Source organism: Chiloscyllium plagiosum, unplaced genomic scaffold, assembly GCF_037043375.1.
Source record: "Chiloscyllium plagiosum isolate Xiang-an unplaced genomic scaffold, Cpla_swu_hap1 HiC_scaffold_40, whole genome shotgun sequence".
In the NCBI taxonomy this organism is placed as follows: Eukaryota; Metazoa; Chordata; class Chondrichthyes; order Orectolobiformes; family Hemiscylliidae; genus Chiloscyllium; species Chiloscyllium plagiosum.
Genome location: NW_028270178.1, coordinates 18,652,877 through 18,674,803, shown reverse-complemented (window position 1 = coordinate 18,674,803; position 21,927 = coordinate 18,652,877). Strand labels below are relative to the sequence as shown.

The 21,927-nt window shown below is 44.2% G+C and overlaps 1 protein-coding gene across 2 annotated transcripts in view; it reads right to left on the bottom strand.

Annotated features, from left to right (window-relative positions):
- LOC122544083 (uncharacterized) overlaps positions 1-7,649 on the bottom strand; it is a 72,394-nt gene extending 64,745 nt beyond the window's left edge. The window contains exon 1 of one of the 2 annotated variants that reach the window (XR_015753990.1): positions 7,157-7,649. Coding sequence is in view for 1 of the 2 variants with exons in the window: in XM_043683093.2 (XP_043539028.2) it covers positions 7,157-7,618 (462 nt within the window). In the remaining variant the exon portion in view is untranslated. The remainder of the gene's footprint in view (positions 1-7,156) is intronic. The other variant, XM_043683093.2, reaches the window with a different exon arrangement.
- Between the last annotated feature and the right edge of the window lie 14,278 nt (positions 7,650-21,927).

The window sequence follows — 21,927 nt, the reverse complement described above, 5'->3', positions numbered from 1 at the left end:
AAGTGATTGCTGGGCCTTTTGCTGAGATATTTGTATCATCGATAAGCACAGGTTATGTACAGAAAGACTGGAGGTTGGCTAACATGGTGCCACTGCTTAAGAAGGGTGGTAAGGACAAGCCAGTGAACTACAGACCAGTGAGGCTGACATCGGTGGTGGTCAAGTTGTTGGAGGGAATCCTGAGGGATAGGATGTACATGTATTTGGAAAGGCAAGGACTTATTAGCAATAGTCAGCATGGATTTGTGCATGGGAAATCATGTCTCACAAACTTGATTGAATTTTTTGAAGTAACAAAGTGGACTGATGAAGACAGAGCGGTAGATGTGATCTGTATAGATTTCTGTAAGGCATTCGACAAGGTTCCCTATGCGAGACTGGTTAGCAAGGTTAGATATCACAGAATATAGGGAAAACTAGCCATTTGGATACAGAACTGGCTCAAACGTAGATGACAGAGGCTGGTGGTGGAGGGTTGTTTTTCAGACTCGAAGCTTGTGACCAGTGGAGTGCCACAACGATCAGTGCAGGGTCCACGACTTTTGGCCATTTATATAAATGATTTGGATGTGAGCATAAGAGGTATAGTTAGTAAGTTTGCAGATAACACCAAAGTTGGAGGTCTAGTGGACAGTGAAGAAGGTTACCTCAGATTGCAATGGGATCTTGACCAGATGGGCCAATGGGTTGAGAAATGGCAAATGGAGTTTAATTTAGATAAATGCGAGGTGCTGCATTTTGGGAAAGCAAATCTTAGCAGGATTTATACACTTAATGCTAAGGTCCTAGGGAGTGTTGCGGTACAAAGAGACCTTAGAGTGCAGGTTCATAGCTCCTTGAAAGTGGAGTCGCGGGTAGATATGATGGTGAAGGTGGCGTTTGGTATGCTTTCCTTTCTTGGTCAGAGTATTGAGTTCAGGAGTACGGAGGTCATGTTGCGGCTGTACAGGACATTGGTTAGGCCACTGTTGGAATATTGCATGCAATTCTGGTCTTCTTCCTTTCGGAAAGATGTTGTGAAACTTGAAAGGGTTCAGAAAAGATTTACAAGGATGTTGCCAGGGTTGGAGAATTTGAGCTATCGGGAGAGGTTGAACAGGCTGGGGCTGTTTTCTCTGGAACGGAGGGGCTGTGGGGTGGCGTTGTCGAGGTTTACAAAATTATGAGGGGCATGAATAGGATAAATAGACAAAGTCTTTTCCCTGGGGTGGGGGAAGTCCAGAACTAGAGGGCATCGGTTTAGGGTGAGAGGGAAAGATATAAAAGAGACCCAAGGGGCAACCTTTTCACACAGAGGGTAGTACGTGTATGGAATGAGCTGCCAGAGGATGTGGTGGGACTAGATTGGGTTGGGCTATTTGATCGGCATGGACGGGTTGGACCGAAGGGCCTGTTTCCGTGCTGTACACCTCTATGACTCAATGACTCTAAATGGCATCGTAAAACATGCAAAATCAATCAGAATTGGGCAACAGACACCTATCTCATCAGCGACATCTGTATTTCAAGGAAGAATTCTGTAAAGTTTCTCTGCTGTCCCAAGACACACATACTGTATGACAGTACACTCTCACAGCTTGAAACGCTCACAATGCACTCCCCCATAACCATAAACACAGCCCAGGACCTCTCAATGTATGAAATGCACAAAGACTTGGTCCTTGCAGCCTACACACACTCATCGCAGCCCAGTGGCCAACAGAACTCAAAAACAGAGCCCTCATTTCTGCCCTGATGCTCACAGAATACAACAGCTCCTTAAAAGTCCCACAGTCTTTAAACAATAGCCAGAAACCCTTGCACTGTAACCCAAAACAGCCCAAGAAACTCATGAAGCACGAAAGCCTCATGACACAACCCTTGTGACCATCACACTGGACGACAAACCCCTCCAATCACAGCCTCAGGACCTCTGTGCTGCACACCAGCATGAATCTCCGCCGCTGGATTCTCACACTTTTGATTCCTTCCTCCATATTATTGATCTTGTCTCACCTCTTGAAACTATCAATGCTTTGTTACTGAACTACTGACAGTATTCGACCAGATACAGGTCACATGAAATACTTTCATAAAACGTCGCTGCAGTTTCATCAGACTGCGAAATACGAAAAAGCTGATGAAACGTCAGGTGATGTCTCAAAAGGTACAGAATGACAAGAGGCAATAAAAGCCCAGAGTAGGGCAGGGTTGTGGTTCTCCCACGTATTATGGCCTCAGAGCAGCTACAAGACACATTACAGGAGGACGAAGTCTGAGGAAATACAAATATGAACAAAAGTGGTTAGTTACAATCCAGGCAATGGGGACAAAGGTGTGCTTTTCTGATTGAGGGATGGGGCTAGGTATAAAGTAGACTAAGCTATATCATCGTGCAATATCTTCAGCATTGAAACAGGCCCATGCTTGTCCAGAAACAACTCCTGTAAGCCACTCCCTACTCCCACCAACAAATCTTTTCATTGTTTTCTCTCCTCGAAATCACATCAGCCATCTGCACATCCCTGGACACAATGGGGCAATTTAGCATGGCTAATCCACTTAACCTGCACATCTTTGGACTATGAGAAGAAACTGGAGAACCTGGTGGAAACCTACAAAGACACAGAGAGAACATATAAACTCCACACAGATGGTCACCCAAGGTGGGAATCAAACCCAGATCCCTGGCAATGAGTGTAGAGGTAGCAGATTTCAATCAACGCTATTGGAAGTAAACATGTAATAGTGGATATTTTCACTGCAACTTTGACTCCAAGATGGGAAGGTGCTGACAGTTCATTTGGTTGGGCAGCCAGAAAAGGTCAACAGGATGGGTCTCAATGCCCGTTTGGTCAACGTGAACTTGGGGCCTGCCTCTTTCCTCAGCACATGGTGAAGGTTATAACTGATGTTTGCATGAACAAACAAGAGATGCAATGCATTGCTTGAAGAGGGCTTACAACCAACAAGGTCACAGGAATTTTAAAAAACTTCACAAAAATGTAAATTGCAGCATGACAGAGAATGAGCAAGGAAGTGGAGTGAATAATTCTTACAATAACCTGGCACAGGCTGAATGGTCTTCTCCTGAGATTGCGTTCCTTACTTTGCGACTGGCACACGTACTGTAATTTATATACAGATCACTGTACTGATGATCAAGAGTACAATGATGGCACAGTAACTGACTGCCTTGCCTTTCGGTAGAGGATATGCCTGGGCAATTTTGCACACTGTAAAGTAGATGCACTGCTTGGCTAGTAGCACAGCAAGAACTGGAGCACACATCTTCAGTGCTATTGGCAGTATGCTGTCAGAGTCACTGGCATGTGCAGTAGAAAAAGCTTTCAATAACGGCCAATTAATGTGGCTGTGCCTTTTTTTATTTATCCTATTTTTCTCATCAGCCTATGCAGAAATGTTATTCCTGTACATACCTCTGGAGCATGAGAGACTTGAACCCAGACCTCCTGGTCCAACGGTTAACTAGTGGCTCCTGCTCTGATATCTAGCCTTTCTTGATATCACACAGTCAATCAACTCAGCTAGAGACTGTCATGTGAAATGCTAGGGCCCTCTGCAGAAGGCCAAATTGGATTCAGAATCTGGGATCACAGTCTCAGCAAACATCGTAGACTGTTTCGAAGCGAGACAAGGAAACACTTTTCTTTAGGTTACAGCGTGGTCAATCTGTGGAAATCATTACCACAGAAGGTTGTGGAGGTGAAGTCAAAATACATTCAAAAATAATTTGGTAAATTTTTAAATATTAAAAGCATGAAGAGGCACGGAGAGTAAAAGGGAATATGGCATTGAGACAGAGGATCCACTGTCATCATAATGAATGCACAGCAGGCTTGAAAAGCCAAGTCATCTATTGCCGGTTTCAGTGAACTTCTGGTTTAAGATTATTGCAAATGCTTCAGCCTTCTCTTTTGCACTGATTTGCTGGACTCATATTTGAAGGATATTTGTAGAGCCGCATACTCCACTGAGTTGTTTGAGAGAGTAAGTGTTAACATCACATCCCTCCTCAACCCAGTATGCACACTGTGGGTAACAGGTAAGCTTAATTCCTCATGCCACTCATGCAGAGTAAAACAGACAGTATTAACACCCATGCCCCTCAGATTAAATCTCACCAAGTCCCCAGTCCTGCAGAAAGTCACTGACAGAATTACTCAGTCTCTTATTCGTAATCTCACCATATTTCCCTCATTCTGTGTATGTCACATGTGCCCCACACAAAGCATGACATCATTAACCACCATATCCCTCACACAGACTGACAGTAATAAGCCCTGCACTTTTCACACTGAGGATAACAATATCAATCATCCCAAGGGCCCTCACATGGAGAAACAGATAGTATTCATCCCAAGTGGAGTATAACTAACATTAATCCCTGATATCCATCATATTGAGGGGAACAGATAGTATGAAACCCTTACAATCTCTCAGAGGATAACCAACAGCATTAATCTCTGCTGTTCTCAGACTAATTCCCCCATCTGCCAGACACCGAGGGTGACTTACATATCACACTTGCAGAGAGTAATACAGAGAGTAGATGACAGTATTAAGCACAATGACAGCATCCAAGAGTATTAATCTCAGTACACCTCAGAGCAAACGTAACTGACAATACAAATTACCCCTCAAGTTCCCTTTCATTACAAGTAAAAGATGGCATTATTCCTCTAAGACCCTAACAAAGATACACAGAATATTAAATCCCACCCTATCCCTCACACTGTTGACAGCAATAAAGCATTTATGTGTTTGTCTCCAAATATAAGAGAGAACATTACTCCAACATGGAATCGCAAAATACAGAAGAGACTCTCTCGTCCTTGGGACTGTACCATCAGAAATACACCAGTACTTACACGAGTCCTACTTTCTTTCACTAGGCTCATGTTATGACAATTCAAGTGCTCATCCAAGATCTTTTTAAAGATTGTGAGGTTTCTTCTGTTGCTTTTAAGTAATGGACAGTATTAATTAACTCATCCTTCAGACTAAACAGACTGTATTAGTCTGATGCCATTCAGAACACGCGACAGTATTATTTAGCACATCACATCCTGAGAATAAGACAGTATTAATTGCCAAGATCCCAATTGCAACTAAGATTTAATCACCCTCAGTTCCGTATCCTAATCTTCCCATTTTCTTCATGCTGAAGTAACAGTGTTATTCACCCCAATACCCCACGAATAGTAACACTAATAATTCCCCATAATTTCTGTAACACTGAATGACTTATTAACCATCCCAGATACCTCACATTGAGAAAAACAGACAGTATTAATTTCTAAGATCCATGAAGTCTGAAACACTGTTCATACACACACAACTCTTATGCTGAAAGTGAAAGGCAGTACTCATACCCACGTTTCTCACAGTGACAGACAATATTAACCCTCCCATGTCAATCATACAGTGAGAAATGGGCAGTACTAATCTTGCATCCCTCACAATGTGAGAGATTATTAATCCAGGTATCTCACAATAAGAATAATGGATAGTATTAATCCCCAGGTCCCTCACAAACTGACAAAATTACATCACCCAGCCCCTCATTCTGAGACTAAAGGATAATATTATCCACCCTCAGAGAAATAGCATTAATATTCTGATAGTCAACACGGAGTAAAGCAGACAGTACTAATCAGCTAACGTACCACATGCTGAGAGAAACATTCAATCTCATGCCTGTCACTTGCAATGAAAAACAGTTTTAATCTAGACTGATGTCACACTGTGGGTAGTGTTAGGAATACTCACCATGTCACTCAGAGTAGGAGTGACAGTACTAATCTCCATATCACTGAAATGGATTAACAGACAGTATTAATCGACCTGTTACACCAGGAAGACAAATGTTCATCCTTTCGTCTCTCATCTGAAGAGTGTTAATAAAAACCCTTTGCCCTTTGCACAGTAACTCAATATAAATCCTGTGTCTCTCACACCTAGTAATAACCCTTACCTAATTTTCACACCAATAATGAGACAGTATTAATTCATGTATCGCAGAGTAACAGACAGCATCAATTCCCCCAAGTCCCTTACACTGGGTGTAACAGACAGTACTAACACTCCACGTCCCTCACCAAGTGTAACAGGTAGTATTAACCCCCATGTGCCTCACACACAGAGAAACAGACAGCATCAGTTTCCTACATCACCCCCATCATGCCCTGGCGGTAATAATCTGACAGTATCACTTGCCCTGATGTTAATAATCTAACAGTATCACCTCCCCTGCAGTAATAAGGGTCAATGGGCTGAGAAGTGGCAGACGGAGTTTAATTCAGATAAATGTGAGGTGCTGCATTTTCGGAAAGCAAATCTTAATGGTAAGGTCCCAGGGAGTGTTGCTGAACAAAGAAACCTTGGAGTGCATGTTCATAGTTCCTTGAAAGTGGAGTCGCGGGTAGGTAGGATAGTGAAGGTGACATTTGGTATATTTTCCTTTATTGGTCAGAGTATTGAGTACAAGAGTTGGGAGGTCATGTTGCGGCTGTACAGGACATTGGCAAGGCTACGGTTGGAATATTGTGTGCAATTCTGGTCTCCTTCCTATCGGAAAGATGTTGTGAAACTTGAAAAGGTTCAGAAAAGATTTACAAGGATGCTACCAGGGTTGGAGGATTTGAGCTACAGGGAGAGGCTGAACAGGCTGGGCCTGTTTTCCCTGGAGCATCAGAGGCTGATGGGTGACCTTATAGAGGTTTACAAAATTATGAGGGGCATGGATAGGATAAATAGGCAAAGTCTCATCCCTAGGGTCGGGGAGTCCAGAACTAGAGGGCACAGGTTTAGGGTGAGAGGGGAAAGATATAAGAGAGACCAAAGGGGCAACTTTTTCACGCAGAGGGTGGTGCGTGTATGGAATGAGCAGCGAGAGGATGTGGTGGAGGCTGGTAGGATTGCAACATTTAAGAGGTATTTGGGTGGGTATAGGAATAGGAAGGGTTTGGAGGGGTATGGGCCGGGTGCTGGCGGGTGGGACTAGATTGGGTTGGGATAACTGGGGCAGCATGGACGGGATGGACCGAAGGGTCTGTTTCCGCGCTGTAACATTCTCTATGACCTGACAGTGTCACCTGCTCCGACACTGCCCGGACAGTGATAACCAGCAATAATCCTGGTGACTGCCGCTGACCTGCTGCTGCTCTCTGCCCGAGGCCTCGCTCTGCTCCTGGCCCGCCGGGTAAAGCGAGCAGTCCGTCTGTCCGGCGGCAAGGCCCGTTTCCTCAGGCTCGGCCTCCACCTTCACCATGCCGCCGCCTCCTCCTCCTCCGTCCTCCTCCTCCGCTTCTTCCCCGTCCTCCTCCTCCTCCTGCTGCTGCTGCTGCTCCTCCAGCCCCAGCTCCTGTTTGACGGTGCAGGGTGCGGCCAGGCCTAGCTCCGCGCGGCCTTGTGTTTCAGGCTCGTGTCGCCCCCTGAGCCTGCTCCTCCCCCGGTGTCTCTCCTCCTCCTCTTCTTCCTCCTCCTCCTCCTCCTCCTGTCCTTCACCTTCAGGCTGCTGCTGCTGCTGCTGCTGCCGCCGCCGCTCCTCACCCCCGGGACCCGGGCCCGCCCGATGACAATGAACCGAGGCCCCGCTCCGGTTCTCCGCCGCCATGTTGCTCACACTCTCCGGGGAGGGGAGGGGGGAATACGTCACTGCGCGCGTCCCCGAGCGCGCGCGGGGACGTACGGCGCGTGCGCGTCCACTCGCCCTCGCTGGTTCCTCCCAACAAAGGGGTTCGCCTCCGACAAACGACGCAAGCGTCGCGGTGCATCCGGTGACGGACAGCTCCTGTCCCCGCCCCCTTTCCCCCCCCCCCCCCGGGGGAGAGACCAACTCCGCCAAACCGCGCATGCGTCGCCGGACCCCAAGGGCGGAGGGAGCGTCATTGACCCCGCCCCGATATCCTATCAAGTCCCTCCTGCGGGCTTGGTGAACGGCGCATGCGAGGAGGCGCGCCGCTGATGGACAGCTTCTTTCCCCTCCCAACGAAAATCACTTGAAGGCCAGCCCCCGGAAGCATCATCCCGTCAAACAGCGCGCGCGTCCCGGCCTGACGCTGATGGACACATTCCTTCCCCGCCCCGTTTGTCTGTGAGCCCCGCCCCTGCGCGTCATTGCGCGCGCCCTTCAACAAACAACGCATGCGTCGGGGCCAGACGATGATTGACACTTACTGTCCCCGCCCCCTTTCCACTGAAGCCCCACATCGGGAGGGACAGTCACAGTGGAGCAAGTGACAGCAAATAGTCCAAGAGTCACACATTCTGAAAGCGGCACGGTAGCTCAGTGACTAGCACTGCTGCCTCACAGCACCAGGACCCATGTGGAGTTTGCACAGTCTCCCTGTGTCTGCGTGTGTGTCCTCCCACAGTCCAAAGATGTGCAGGCTAGGTGAATTGGTCATGTTAAATTGCCAATGGTGTTAGGTGCATTAGTTAGGGGAATGGGTTACACTTCGGAGGGTCAGCGACTAGTTGGGCCGAAGAGCCTGTATCCACACTGTAGGAAATCTAATCAAATGCCTAAAGTCATAGTCACCGAGCCAGAGTCAGTGTCACAGAGACAGTCACATTGAGAGTCAGACGGTCACAGAATCAGACATTCGTAGACCCAGAGATGCACAGAGTTTGAGAGTCAACTAGTCAGAGAGTCACTGAATGACAGAGTCAGAGAGGCACAAATTTACAGACTAAGACAGTCGCAAAGTCTGTGAGTCACAAAGTAACAGAGTCACAAAGTTAGAGGCTCAAAGTCACAGAGGCAAAGTCACAGCTACAGAATCTGAGAGTTACTGAGTCATAGAGTCTCATTCACAGAGTGACTGACTCGGGAGTCAGAGTGTCACAGAATCTAAGAGTCACAGTCACAGAGTGAGTCTGAAAGCCACAGTGTCTCAGGGTCATAGAATCACAGAGCCTGAGTTGCAAAGTCAGTGACTGAGTCACAGATTCAAGCAGTCATTGAGTGACACTGTCATAGAGTCACAGAGTTTGAGAGTGACAGTCACAGAACCTGAGATTCAAAGAGTCTGAGAGTCAAAGAATCAAACAGTTAAAGAGTCACAGAGTCAGAGACTCACAGATTAAGAGAGTCACAGAGTCACAAGTTCACAGAATAAGCCAGTCACTGAGAAAGACCCAGTTACAGTCAGAGGGTCACAGAGTAACAGACTCAGAGATCCACAGACTCAGAGACTGGCATACCCTAAGAGTCAGAGTCACAGTTTCTGACAGTCAAACAGTCACAGAGTCACAGAGTCTGAGAGTCATACAGTCACAAAGTCACAGTGTCTGAGAGTCATACAGTCACAGAGTCTGAGAGTCATACAGTCTCAGAGTCTGAGTCATACAGTCACAGAGGCACAGTGTCTGAGATTCACAGAGTCACAGTGTCTGAGAGTCATACAGTCACAGAGTCACAGTGTCTGAGAGTCATACAGTCACAGAGTCTGAGAGTCATATAGTCAGAGAGGCACAGTGTCTGAGATTCACACAGTCACAGAGTCACAGTGTCTGAGAGTCATACAGTCACAGAGTCTGAGAGTCATACAGTCACAGAGTCACAGTCTGAGAGTCATACAGTCACAGAGTCACAGTGTATGAGAGTCATACGGTCACAGAATCACAGTGTCTGAGAGTCATACAGTCACAGAGTCACAGAGTCTGAGGTTCACAGAGTCACAGAGTCTGAGAGTCATACAGTCACAGAGGCACAGTGTCTGAGGTTCACAGAGTCACAGAGTCTGAGAGTCATACAGTCACAGAGTCACAGTCTGAGAGTCACACAGTCACAGAGTCACAGAGTCTGAGAGTCATACAGTCACAGAGTCACAGTGTCTGAGAGTCATACAGTCACAGAGTCACAGAGTCTGAGAGTCATACAGTCACAGTGTCTGAAAGTCATACGGTCACAGAGACACAGTGTCTGAAAGTCGTACAGTCACAGAGTCACAGTGTCTGAAAGTCATACGGTCACAGAGTTACAGAGTGTGAGAGTCATACGGTCACAGAGACACAGTGTCTGAAAGTCGTACAGTCACAGAGTCACAGTGTCTGAAAGTCATACGGTCACAGAGTTACAGAGTGTGAGAGTCATACAGTCACAGAGGCACAGTGTCTGAGAGTCATACAGTCACAGAGTCACAGTGTCTGAGAGTCATACATTCACAGAGTCACAGAGTCTGAGAGTCATACAGTCTCAGAGTCTGAGTCATACAGTCACAGAGGCACAGTGTCTGAGATTCACAGAGTCACAGTGTCTGAGAGTCATACAGTCACAGAGTCACAGTGTCTGAGAGTCATACAGTCACAGAGTCACAGTGTCTGAGAGTCATACAGTCACAGAGTCTCGGTGTCTGAGAGTCATACAGTCACAGAGTCACAGAGTCTGAGAGTCATACAGTCACAGAGTCTGAGAATCATATAGTCACAGAGTCACAGTGTATGAGAGTCATACAGTCATAGAGTCACAGTGTATGAGAGTCATACGGTCACAGAATCACAGTGTCTGAGAGTCATACAGTCACAGAGTCTGAGAGTCATACAGTCACAGAGGCACAGTGTCTGAGGTTCACAGAGTCACAGAGTCTGAGAGTCACACAGTCACAGAGTCACAGAGTCACAAATTCAGATTCACACAGGCACAGTGTCTGAGGAGCACAGAGGTACAGAGTCACAGAGTCTGAGAATCAGAGAGTTAAAGTCACAGAGGCACAGGGTGACTTAGTCACAGAGTCAGTTACTCACAGATTCACAGAGTCAGTCACAGTGATACTGTCATAAATTTACAAGTACAGAGTCAGTGAGTCACAGAGTCTGACAGACACAGAGTTACAGAATCAGAGATTTACAGGGACAAAGATTCACAGATTCAGAGTCAGAAGTAACAGATTCAGAGCCACAAAGTCGCAGAGTCTGAGGATCACAGTCATGGAGTCACTGAGTTATTGAGTCACAGAGCTAGAAGGACTCATGAAGCCAGAGAGTCACAGAGAGATAGAGTCACAGACCACGATGTCAGAGAGTCACAGCGTCAGAAATTCAGAGAGTTAGAGAGTCACAGAATCAGAGATTCACAGAGCCAGAGAGGCAGGGAGTCACATAGTCAGAGAGTCACTGTGTAACAGAATTTCAGAATCACAGTGTCAGAGATTCAGAGACCACAGAGTGAGAGAGACACTGAGCCAGAGTCACAGAGACGCAGAGACTGAGGTTTACAGAGTCAAAGTCATAACATTTCAGAGTCACACAGTCAGTGAGACTGAGAGTCACAATGTCTGAAGGCAGGTAATCACAGAATCAGAGTGACACTGAGTCACAGACTCTGAGGTTCACAGTGTCACAGAGTAAGAGTCTGAGAATCAGTGTGTCAGACTGGCAAATAGTCATAGTCAAAAAGTCACAGATTCAGTGAGACACAGAGTCTGAGATTCACAGAGTCACAGATTCAGAGTGGCACAGACTCATATAGCTATTCAGTCAAAGAATCACAGAGTCTGAGAGTCACAGAGCCAGAGAATCAGAGTCACAGTGTCATAGAGTAAGTCAGTCGTAGAGTCTCAGCATTTGGTATGCTTTCCTCTATTGTCAGAGAATTGAGAATAGTATTTGAGAGATCATGTTGCAGCTGTAGAAGACTTTGGTTAGGCAAGCTTTAGAATACTGTGTGTATTTCTGGATGATGTCACAGTGAAAAGTGTGAAGGACAGGCATTACCTAAGCAGCAACACAGGGTTAAACTCAGTTTAAACAATCTGTCTCACACACAGACACAAACAAAGACATAGTCCTAAACTCTCGACCGTGGTACATCAGTGTCAATGTATCATTGGCTCAACATTCTCTACAGGAACTGAACTCTTCCACAAATTCAACACCAATATCTTTGTTTGATTCTCTCTGTTCTGTTGTCATTCTCTGCTCAATTCCTGGTTCTGAATATCGACATGAACAGATGTCCTAAGTCCATGGGCCATGTCCTGCTCCCAAACACAGCATCTGATTTCATTCTGGTGTGTGATACAGGAACCCCTCAGTGTCAGGGAGAAGGTGAGTCTCTCTCATGTACAATCTCACTATCTCTCTCTCATACACAATCTCTCTCTCTCTCTCTCTCTCTCTCTCATACACCATTGCACTATCTCTCTCTCTCTCTCTCTCTCTTTCATACACCATCTCACTATTGTTCACTTCCATACACAATCTCTGTCTCTCTCATACATAATCTTGGTTTTGTTTGATTAGGTTAGATTCCCTACAATGTGGAAACAGGCCATTTGGCCCAACAAGTCCACACCTACCCTCCCAAAGAGTAACTCACCCAGACCCATTTCCCTACACTTACTCCTAACTAATGCACCTTACACTATGGCAATTTAGCATGGCCAATTAACCTGACCTGCCTAAGTGATCCCAGGGACATGATGGGGATTTCGAAATTGAGATCGATGATCACACTCACTCTCTCACACTCCCACAATTTCTCTTGCACACACTCTCTCATAAGCGCACATGTCTGAGTGTGCGTATGTGAAAACATGTGTGAGAATTACTCTGTGTGTCTGTATGTGTGTGTGTGCACGCATGCTTGTGTGTGTGATTATATGTGAAAGAGAGAGACGGATCATGTTTGTGTGGTATGACCATGTGTGTATATGTGTGTGTGTGTGTGCAAGTGACTGTGTCTGATTGTGTGTATGAGAAAAAGAGTGAGAGGAATCGTATGTGTGTGCTGTGACTGTGTATGTGTGTGTGTGCAAGTGACTTTGTGTGTGTGTGAGAGAGAGAGAGAGAGAGTGAGAGTCGCTAAGGCCCCATATCATTTCGTCATTTGTATGTTTAATCTGGTATTTATATATTCCGAGGACACCTGATTATCTTTCAGTTATTCCCAGGGGATGGGACATGAGAAGTGAGGAAGCCTTATTGGGATTGTGCAGAGGACATGGATACCATGAACCAACTCATAAAAGCTCATGGATGGATGTGGGATTGGCAGATATTTTGGGAGTGGAGAGAGAAACAGATGCAAACACACTGACCAAGGGATAGGGTTTGAGAGAAGAATATTTGGAGGTAGAGATGGCAAGTGAGTGGGTCAAACATTGAAATCTAATCGAGGTGTTTGAAGTGTTTTTATGTCAAATAACAGATACTCGGGAGTGAGTTACAGACTAGAATCTAACTGAGGGATGTGTGGTTTATATATGGAATAATGGCGAATGAGTTAAAGACTAGAATCCAATCAAGGGGTTTGAAGTGGTGTATATACATAGTCACGGATACGTGGGAGTGAGTTACAAATTGGAATCCTATTGACTGATTCGGGGTGGTTTGGATATAGAGTCACAGATAGCTGACTCAGTCTTTGTAAATTTGAGTCTCTTACATATTTGGAAAGTAAAGCAGATATTGCTGGAATGTGACATTGTCTCTCTGCATTCACTGTACACAGGTTCTGGAATTTGCATTTTAATCTCCTTCAAAGGACTGTCTCCATTTCCTACCTCTGCAAGGATCCATGAATGGAAATGACTTTTGACATATTCCCTCCTTGCCCTTGCTGACAGAATTCCAGACCCAAGTGACTCAGGCAGACATTTTAGATTTGTTCTCAACCACCATTTTATACTAGCATAGCACTGACTGATGGAATAAATAGGAAATAGCAAGACAGACTGGCAACACCAAAACAGTTTGAAAGTAGTGAATATTGGTCCCACACCAAAACACCGTGCCTTTTTTTGTCGAGTTTCAGTGTCAATGATTCCTTGATGGAATGCCTAACTCTCTCTCACTCACACGCAAGCATGTGCACACTGACTCTGGCTCATACATCACTTAGGCCATCTCACTCTGGTTCTCACTCACTCTTCCACTCAATATGTGTTCAGAAGGTTTTTAACAGATACCCAAGTCTGAGTTACTGACTGGAATCTAATCCAGGATTCAGTGGGGATTGACATACAGAATATCAGATACCAGGGATTGAGTTACAGACAGGTAACTATATATGGAACAACAGAGCGTCAGAAGAGAGTTACAGTCAGGATTCTGATCAAGGTACTTGAGTGGTTTACCAGTAGACTAATAGCAAGCTAGGAGTGACTTACAGATTGGAATATAATCGAGAGGTAGCAGATGGCTTATACAAAGAGTGGCAGATGCCCAGATGTGTGTTACACACTGGAATCTAATTGAGGAGTTGAAGGTGTTTTTTTTTAATGTGGTACAACAGTTACCCGGGAGTGGGTTTTTGAGATGATAGAAATTATAGAGCCATGCAGCATGGAAACCAACCCTTTGGCCCAACTGATCCATGCTGACCAGTTTTCGAAAACTGAGCCAGTCCCATTTGTACTTTTCCTATCCTCACACCTATCCTGAGGTCTCTTAAATGTTGGGATTGTACTTGCCTCTATCACTTCCTTTGGCAGCTCCTTCCATATACGCACCACGCTCTGTGTTAAAAAGATCCCCTCAAGTGTTTTTTACATTTTTCTCCTCTGACCTTAAATGTATGCCCTCCGTGATGTTATATCCCTTGGTAAACTCATCACTCAGCCTCCTCTGTTCCAGGGAAAAAGGTCCCAGCCTCTCCTGAGAAGTCAAGTCTTTAAGTCTTGGTAACATCCTTGTAAATCTATTTCATACCGTTTGCAGTTTAATATCATCCTTCCCATAGCAGGGTGAACAGGATGGTATGCAGAGCTCCAATGTGGCCTCACCAATGTCTTGTACAGTCCTAACATGACATCCCAACTCCTGGACTCATTGCTCTGACCAATCAATGCAAGCGTGCCAAAGGCCTTCTTCACCTCCCTCCTGTGGCAACACTTTCAAGGAATTATGTCCCTGCATTCCTCATCCTCTCTGTTTGACAACACTCCCCAGGGCACTACCATTAACTATGTAAATCCGGCCCTGATTTGGAGAAGCCGGTGTTGGACTAGGGTGTACAAAGTTATAAATCACATAACACCAGGTTATCGTCGAACAGGTTTAATTGGAAGCACACTAGCTTTCGGAGCGATGCTCCTTCATCAGGTGGTAGTGGAGGACTCAATCCTAACACACAGGATTTATAGCAAAAATTTACAGTGTGATGTAACTGAAATTATACATTTAAAAATTGATTGTCTGTTAAGCCTTTCATCTGTTAGAAAAATGTGATATTTTCACTTCTTTCATGTGTAAATCACAGAACCTTTTTTAAAAAGTTGCATTTTCGGGTTAGCTGTTAACAATGGTGAAAGCGAGACAATATGTTGAAGGTGTTGCCCCCCTCTGTTCTCTGTATATGCCATGATATTTAGATTGATTCGAATCTAAAAAGTGAGATAATGGAGTTTTACATGAATTCATGCAGTTTTTGAACTCAGAGTTCTACATGAATGCATGTAGTTTCTGAACAAATTACAAAGTAACTCTGCAAGTACAAATTCACCCCACAAAATATATGTGTGCATGTGGGTCTTTGTCTGTCTGTCTGTCTGGGTTGGGGGTTGTGAGTGTGAAAAAGTGTATGTGTGTGTGTAGTGAGTGCAGAGTGTCTTAAGTCTGTGAGGGGGTGCATGTGTGAGTGTGGGAGTGTGTGTGTCTGTAAGGGTGTGTGTGGGTGTCTGTGTGCATGTCTGTGTGTATGTGTGTCCATGTGTATGTGTGTATAGGAGTGCCTGCACACTCACACATGCACCCCCTCACAGACTTAAGACACTCTGCACTCACTACACACACACATACACTTTTTCACACTCACAACCCCCAACCCAGACAGACAGACAGACAAAGACCCACATGCACACATATATTTTGTGGGGTGAATTTGTACTTGCAGAGTTACTTTGTAATTTGTTCAGAAACTACATGCATTCATGTAGAACTCCATTATCTCACTTTTTAGATTCGAATCAATCTAAATATCATGGCATATACAGAGAACAGAGGGGGGCAACACCTTCAACATATTGTCTCGCTTTCACCATTGTTAACAGCTAACCCGAAAATGCAACTTTTTAAAAAAGGTTCTGTGATTTACACATAAAAGAAGTGAAAATATCACATTTTTCTAACAGATGAAAGGCTTAACAGACAATCAATTTTTAAATGTATAATTTCAGTTACATCACACTGTAAATTTTTGCTATAAATCCTGTGTGTTAGGATGTGTGAGAGAGAGAGTGTGTGTGTCGGAGTGTCTGTGTGTGTGTATAGTGCAATGGTGATCACCTGTAATGTGACATGAACCCAAGGTCCTGGTTGAGGCCCTCCCTATGGGTACCGAACTTAGCTATCAGCCTCTGCTCGGCCACTTTTCTCTGCTGCTTGTCCCGAAGTTCACCTTGGAGGATGGTCACCTGAAGGTCCGAGGCTGAATGTCCTGGACCACTGAAGTGTTCCCCAACTGGGAGAGAACACTCCTGCTATGACAACGGATGAACGGGCACTGCACAACAATCAACATGTATCTGCATGTGTCTCTGCGTGTGGGATACTGTGTGTGCGCATATATGTTTGTCTATGTGAGTGAGAAAGGCTGTGTGTATGTGACATTTTGTGTGTGCGAGACTTTGTGTGAAACTGTATTTGTGTGTGTATATGTGTCTGTGTGTGTCTGTGTAGATGTGTGTCGATGTGTGAGTGTATTTTTGTTTGAATGACTGTGTGTATGTGCATGTCTTTGCATATGGGAATGAGTGTGTGTTTATGTGAATGTGTGAGAGACACGGTATATATCACTGGACTAACATAAAACACAAGAGGAATTTGTGTTTTAAGTACATGCACACAGGCACATACACAAATATATACATGCACACATACATTCACACACTCTCTCACACAATGCACGTAGTCTTACACATGCACAGACACAGACACTGAAGCACATACTATCACACACAAACACACAAAGGGCCTCACATACACACACGCTGTCTCACACGCACATGAACATACACCATCTCTCACAAACAAACATAAACACATACACACTCCCACAAGCAGAGACATACACATAAACACAGACACTCAGGCAAAAATACAGACAGACAGGCAGACACACACACACACACGCAGTCTCATACAAAGTCTCCCACACACACAGACAAACACAAAATCTCAAATACACAGTCTTTCCCACACACAGATATACTTACATGCACACATACAGTGACCCACATACAGACACACAGAGATATTCAGACACATGCAGATGCATACATATACAGTCTTGCACACAGACAGACACACACACACACACTGTCTCACATACACACATCCAGACACATCTCACACAGAAACAGAAAGAGTCTGTCCCATAGACATACGCAAATGCAGACATGCGATCTCTCTCATACACACAGAGATGCACGCAATCACACACACTGTTTCTCTCACAGTCTCTCACTCAAACCATCTTGCACACATACATAATCACACGCACAGTCTCTCACACACACACACACACAGAGTCACAGTCACACACTCTCACACTTGCACTTTTCAAAACAGTAAAAAAAATAATAAAAAATTGGATCAGTCTCGGAACTGTTCCTGAAGAATTGAGCGGATGTTGAAATAGCACTTAATGGTAGTGATGAGACAGGTCATTGAACTGTTGAGCTTTTTTTAGATTCTTGGTTTTACTGGAATTCCTGCTTCTCATTTTTTAAGCTGGTTAGCAGTAGTCAGACTAAGGGAGAGTCTTCCTATTATGTGGCTGCGAGGTAGCTGACGTCAAGCAGAGTGAGAGAGGGCGTGTGCCTGAAACACATGGGCACGTCGGGAACAATTCTTTAATTGTGTCCATCACAGCATTCTGACACAAATCCATCCTTAGGCTTGGCAGTCCCTCAGAGACCAGGACGATGCTCTTCCAATCTCTGTAGGTGGCTGTTCAGACCATTTCTGTTACAGCTGTGCTACAACGTGAATAACACGAAGTAATCAGAAACATAATAGAAACATGTTAAGATAACTGCAGATCTGAAGGACAGGAGGATGGTTAAAATAGAACAGTCTGAATTAAATTTATGTAATCGTAAGAGAGAGATGTTAGCCGATTGCAGCGTTTTATTTATTATGAACAGAGAGAGAAACATGTGGTTGGATTCAATTTCCCATTCACAGCAGTGCATATTATCTACAAGGTACACGCCAAAATTCACCAAGGCTCCTCAAATGGCACTTTCCAAACAGACAACCGCTTCTATCTAGAAGGGGAAGGTTAACAAATACTTGGGAACACTAAGTTCCCCTCCGACTCACTTACAATTCTAACTTGGAAATATATTGCTGACCCTTTTGCTGTTGCTGGGACAAAATCCTGCAATTCCCTCCCTCAGGGCATTGTGGTATACCTACAGCAGATGGACTGCAGCAATTCGAGAAGGCAGCTCACCACCTCCTTCTCAAGGGGTAACCAGAGATGGCTGCACCATGTGGGTGCAGTCGGTGTTGCTGATGTCCAACAAGTGAATAAATACAGAGTAAATTTGTTTGTGTGATCTTCAGAAAGAAAAGGAACTGCAAAGGTAAAAGTCTTATTGATTGGAAGTGCCATTTCAACATTAGTAAGTGTGAACATAGAGAAAGGAACACATGAAGTCTGACTCTGATTCATACTCAATAATGGCATTTGAAATATATTGAATGCGGTTTGCTGATAGCAGTATTGAAGTGCCCGAATAAATTAAGAAAATCAAACAGAACATTTCATCATACACACGACTGAAATAAGTACTCTTACCTTCCATGATAGCTTGACAGTCGAAAGAGTCAGATTCTTTTCTTATTCTGTGACAAAATTCCAGGGATATTTCTGAAGCAATATGCTCTGAAGACACTAGAGGGCAAACTGTTGTGAGCGTGACACTGAGCAGTCAACCAGACTTCATCATGAAAGAGCAAGGAGGCTTCAGTCTGACAGAGATCATAATAATACTGGACTAAATCATTGCTTTGTGAAGAAGAAGCAATACCCAGTTACTACCATTTTATATTTTGATAAAGCAAGCTGTGGTGAGAAGGTAATTTCCCATCAGCAGCAGTGTGCACTACCTCCAAGATGCACTGCAGAAATTCACCAAGTTTCATAAATCCCACCTTCCAAACCTACAAGCACTTGCACATGGAAGGACAAGGGTAGCAGATACACAGAAACACCACACCCTGCGAAATCCCCTCAAGTCATTGCTGCTGCTTTAGTATGGCTGGGTCAAAATTCTCCCTCCTGAAGCACTTTGTGGATAAACCACCAGCACAAATTGTCAATATAAATGAAATAAATAATGCAATGATCAGTTTTATTTTCTTCACTAATCCATTTGGGCACTTCAATACTACTACCAGGAAGTCTGTGATGTTTTATTATCTTCTGTTTATACCGATTCCCTTAGATTTCTTACCGTTTAAGAATCATGTCCTGGGGCATGATTTGTTTGAGTTTACAAGTGGTTCACATTGTGTTTGGACATATAAAGAATGCTGAATTGAACTAACGTTCAATTGAAGATATCCTCCTTTTAGCCTGTAATTATATCCAAATGCTATTTGGTTTACATTGCTACTTATGGCTCTTTTTTCCTTCTCATTACAGCGCACTTCATCAAAATGTAAAATTTTGGGAACTGTACACTACTTGTTGTCTTCAGTGCAAACATTGAATGCAATTTTATTCAGATCTCTGCCAAACTGCAATCCCTTGACCTTTCATTGTGAAGCGAGTACAATTTGAGTTTACAATAGTCTGTCCTTTCATGGCGTCAGGACATATTGCTTCGGAATTTTCACTGGAATTTAATTAAAATTGATATTGAAGAAAGACTCATTCTGTTTCCAATTTATCATGGAAGCAAAGCACTATTTTCACCAACTTACCAAATGTGACGATCAGTTCCATTTTTGTGACCAACTCATTTGCAAAGCTCAGTACTACAACAGGAAGCCTGTACACCACTCCATTTTATTTCAAATTGCTTTCCTTTGTTGGACCAGGGTCAGAGTTAATTGTACTCCCTTACCTTTACCCTCTCTTATCGTCCCAATATCACTAGCTGCCCCCTTGAGAAAGTGGTAATGAGCTTTTCGCTCATGTCTGTCTGTTTTTCTCCTGGGTCTGTTTCTCTTCCCCTGGTTTCTCTCGCTCTCTTTTCCCTATGTCTCCCTGTCTCCCCCCTCCACCCTCCACCCCCCGTGTCTATCTCCTATCGCCCGTCTCTCTCTGTTTTTCTTTATGTCTTTCTCTTTTCGTTCGCATTTGCAGATGCATTATTTTCCTTTATTTGTAGACAACACACAATTTGAACACACAGCAGGTCAGTCTGGGATTTGATCAACACTTGATTTTGGGATAGGGCCTAACCACACAGGATTCTCAATCTGGCAGTTTCTGACCATGTCTGCACATCTACAATTCAATGGCTGAGCTGTTTCAGGTTATTTATATTTGAGTCTGTCAGATATTCGGAGCTCAGAAAGTAAGGCAGGCATTGCTGGAATGTGACATTGTCTCTATATAAACATGTTCTGGAATTTGCATTTCATCACCTTCAAGAGTTGTCTCAATTTCATACATCTATGAATGGAAATGGCTTTTGACACTTTTCCCCTTCTTCCTTGCTGACAGAATTCCATATCCAACTGAGTCTGGCAGACATTGTAGGTTTGTTGATGGCAGTCATTTTGTTAGCATAGCACTGACATTGACATTATAAATAGGGAAAAGCAAGAGAGATTGTGACATCAATACAGTTTGAAAATATTGATCGTTGATCCCACACTAACACCAAAGATTGTCTGACCATAACCCCCCTGACATAGAGGACTGGGCAGATCATAAGGATAATTGCTGAGGTTCCTGCTGTCAGTGTTACTCCCAGATATACCTCTGTCTCTATCATTCTTATTTTCCATATTTGCATCAAGTGTGTCTGTATTTCTGTGTGCATATATATGTGTGTGTGTGTGTGTGCGCGCATGCGCACACGTGTGTGGTTGTGTTTCTGACTGTGAACAGGAGAGTCTGTGACTGTGTGCATGTCCCCATTTGTCCTGAGATTGTCCAATGAAGCGAAAAATCCTCTCAGCATTTATTCTGCCAAGCTCCTAAGAATCCTTTCCAGCTCAATTCGATCACCTTCAGATCTTCAGTCGTCTTGTAGGATTGTAAAATCAACAACTTTTACAAAATATGCTTTAAGATTGAACATAATCATTAGAAAAGGAAGAAAGCCAACACAGTAACTGAGTACAATGAGAAGTTCCTGTTCTTTTTGGTATGTGCCAATCATTTTCATTCTGTAATGTTATTCCATTTGTTCTCTTTCGTGGCAGGTTTCTCTGTTACTCAGCTGTGTCATTTCCTCATGGAAAAGGTCGGTGAAATGGAGCAGCTACAATCGCTTCAGAAAATACGACTATGATAATGTTGCATTATGTTTATCTTGTTCTCAACAGGAACACATTGCTCGATTAAAACGTGAACATTCACTGCCCTTTCAAAGTGAAGATCTCAATCTGTATATATTCCAGACGTTCTTCTGAAAATGGCACAACCAATAATTCTCCAGATCAGGATAATTCATTACCCGATTCTTGCAGCCTTTGCCATTCCTGGCATGTCAACAACATGGAGGTGGCGGTGGAGATAGTTATTTGGACTGGAAGCCTGTGACCAGTAGTGTGCTGCAAGGATCAGTTTTGGGTCCATTTTTTTTTTACAGATTAGATTAGATTAGATTAGATTACATTACAGTGTGGAAACAGGCACTTCGGCCCAACAAGTCCACACCGACCCGCCGAAGCGCAACCCACCCATATCTCTACATTTACCCCTTACCTAACACTACGGCAATTTAGCATGGCCAATTCACCTGACCTGCACATCTTTGGACTGTGGGAGGAAACCGGAGCACCCGGAGG